Genomic DNA, 389 nt, shown 5'->3' on the forward strand with positions numbered 1-389 from the left:
GAGGGGTGGGCCAGCCACAGCTTCTCTGGGCACCCTGTGCCAGCGCCTCAGCACCCTCACGGGGAAGAACTTCCTAATGCCTAATCTAAATCTCACCTCTTTCAGTTTAAAACAATTCCCCTTGTCCTATCGCTATATGCCCTTGTGAAAAGTCCCTCTCCATACATCACCCCCCCGGCCCTGCTCTACCTGTGCTGCCCCCCAGCATTTCCTTCAGCTCCCGCCTCTCCTTGCGCAGCTGGGTGAGCTGAGCCCGGATTTCATCCTTCTCCTTCTCCAGCCGCTCCTTCTCCTCCGTAAACCGCTTCACCTCTGCCTCCGTCCTGTTCTTGCCCAGCTTGGTTTCCACTGCCGACGCTGCAAACACAACCCACCAGAACAAGCTCAGA

General features: G+C 57.1%; 1 protein-coding gene across 1 annotated transcript in view; it reads right to left on the reverse strand.

Annotated features, from left to right (window-relative positions):
- The window catches only part of AFAP1L2 (actin filament associated protein 1-like 2), a gene marked incomplete at its 5' end in the record, with an annotated part of 17,173 nt that overhangs the window by 1,954 nt on the left and 14,830 nt on the right, over nucleotides 1–389 (reverse strand). The window contains one exon of the mRNA XM_010018288.1: nucleotides 190–357. Coding sequence (XP_010016590.1) covers nucleotides 190–357 — 168 coding nt within the window. The remainder of the gene's footprint in view (nucleotides 1–189; nucleotides 358–389) is intronic.

The sequence above is a fragment of the Nestor notabilis genome, unplaced genomic scaffold (assembly GCF_000696875.1).
Source record: "Nestor notabilis isolate BGI_N333 unplaced genomic scaffold, ASM69687v1 scaffold21667, whole genome shotgun sequence".
Lineage (NCBI taxonomy): Eukaryota > Metazoa > Chordata > Aves > Psittaciformes > Psittacidae > Nestor > Nestor notabilis.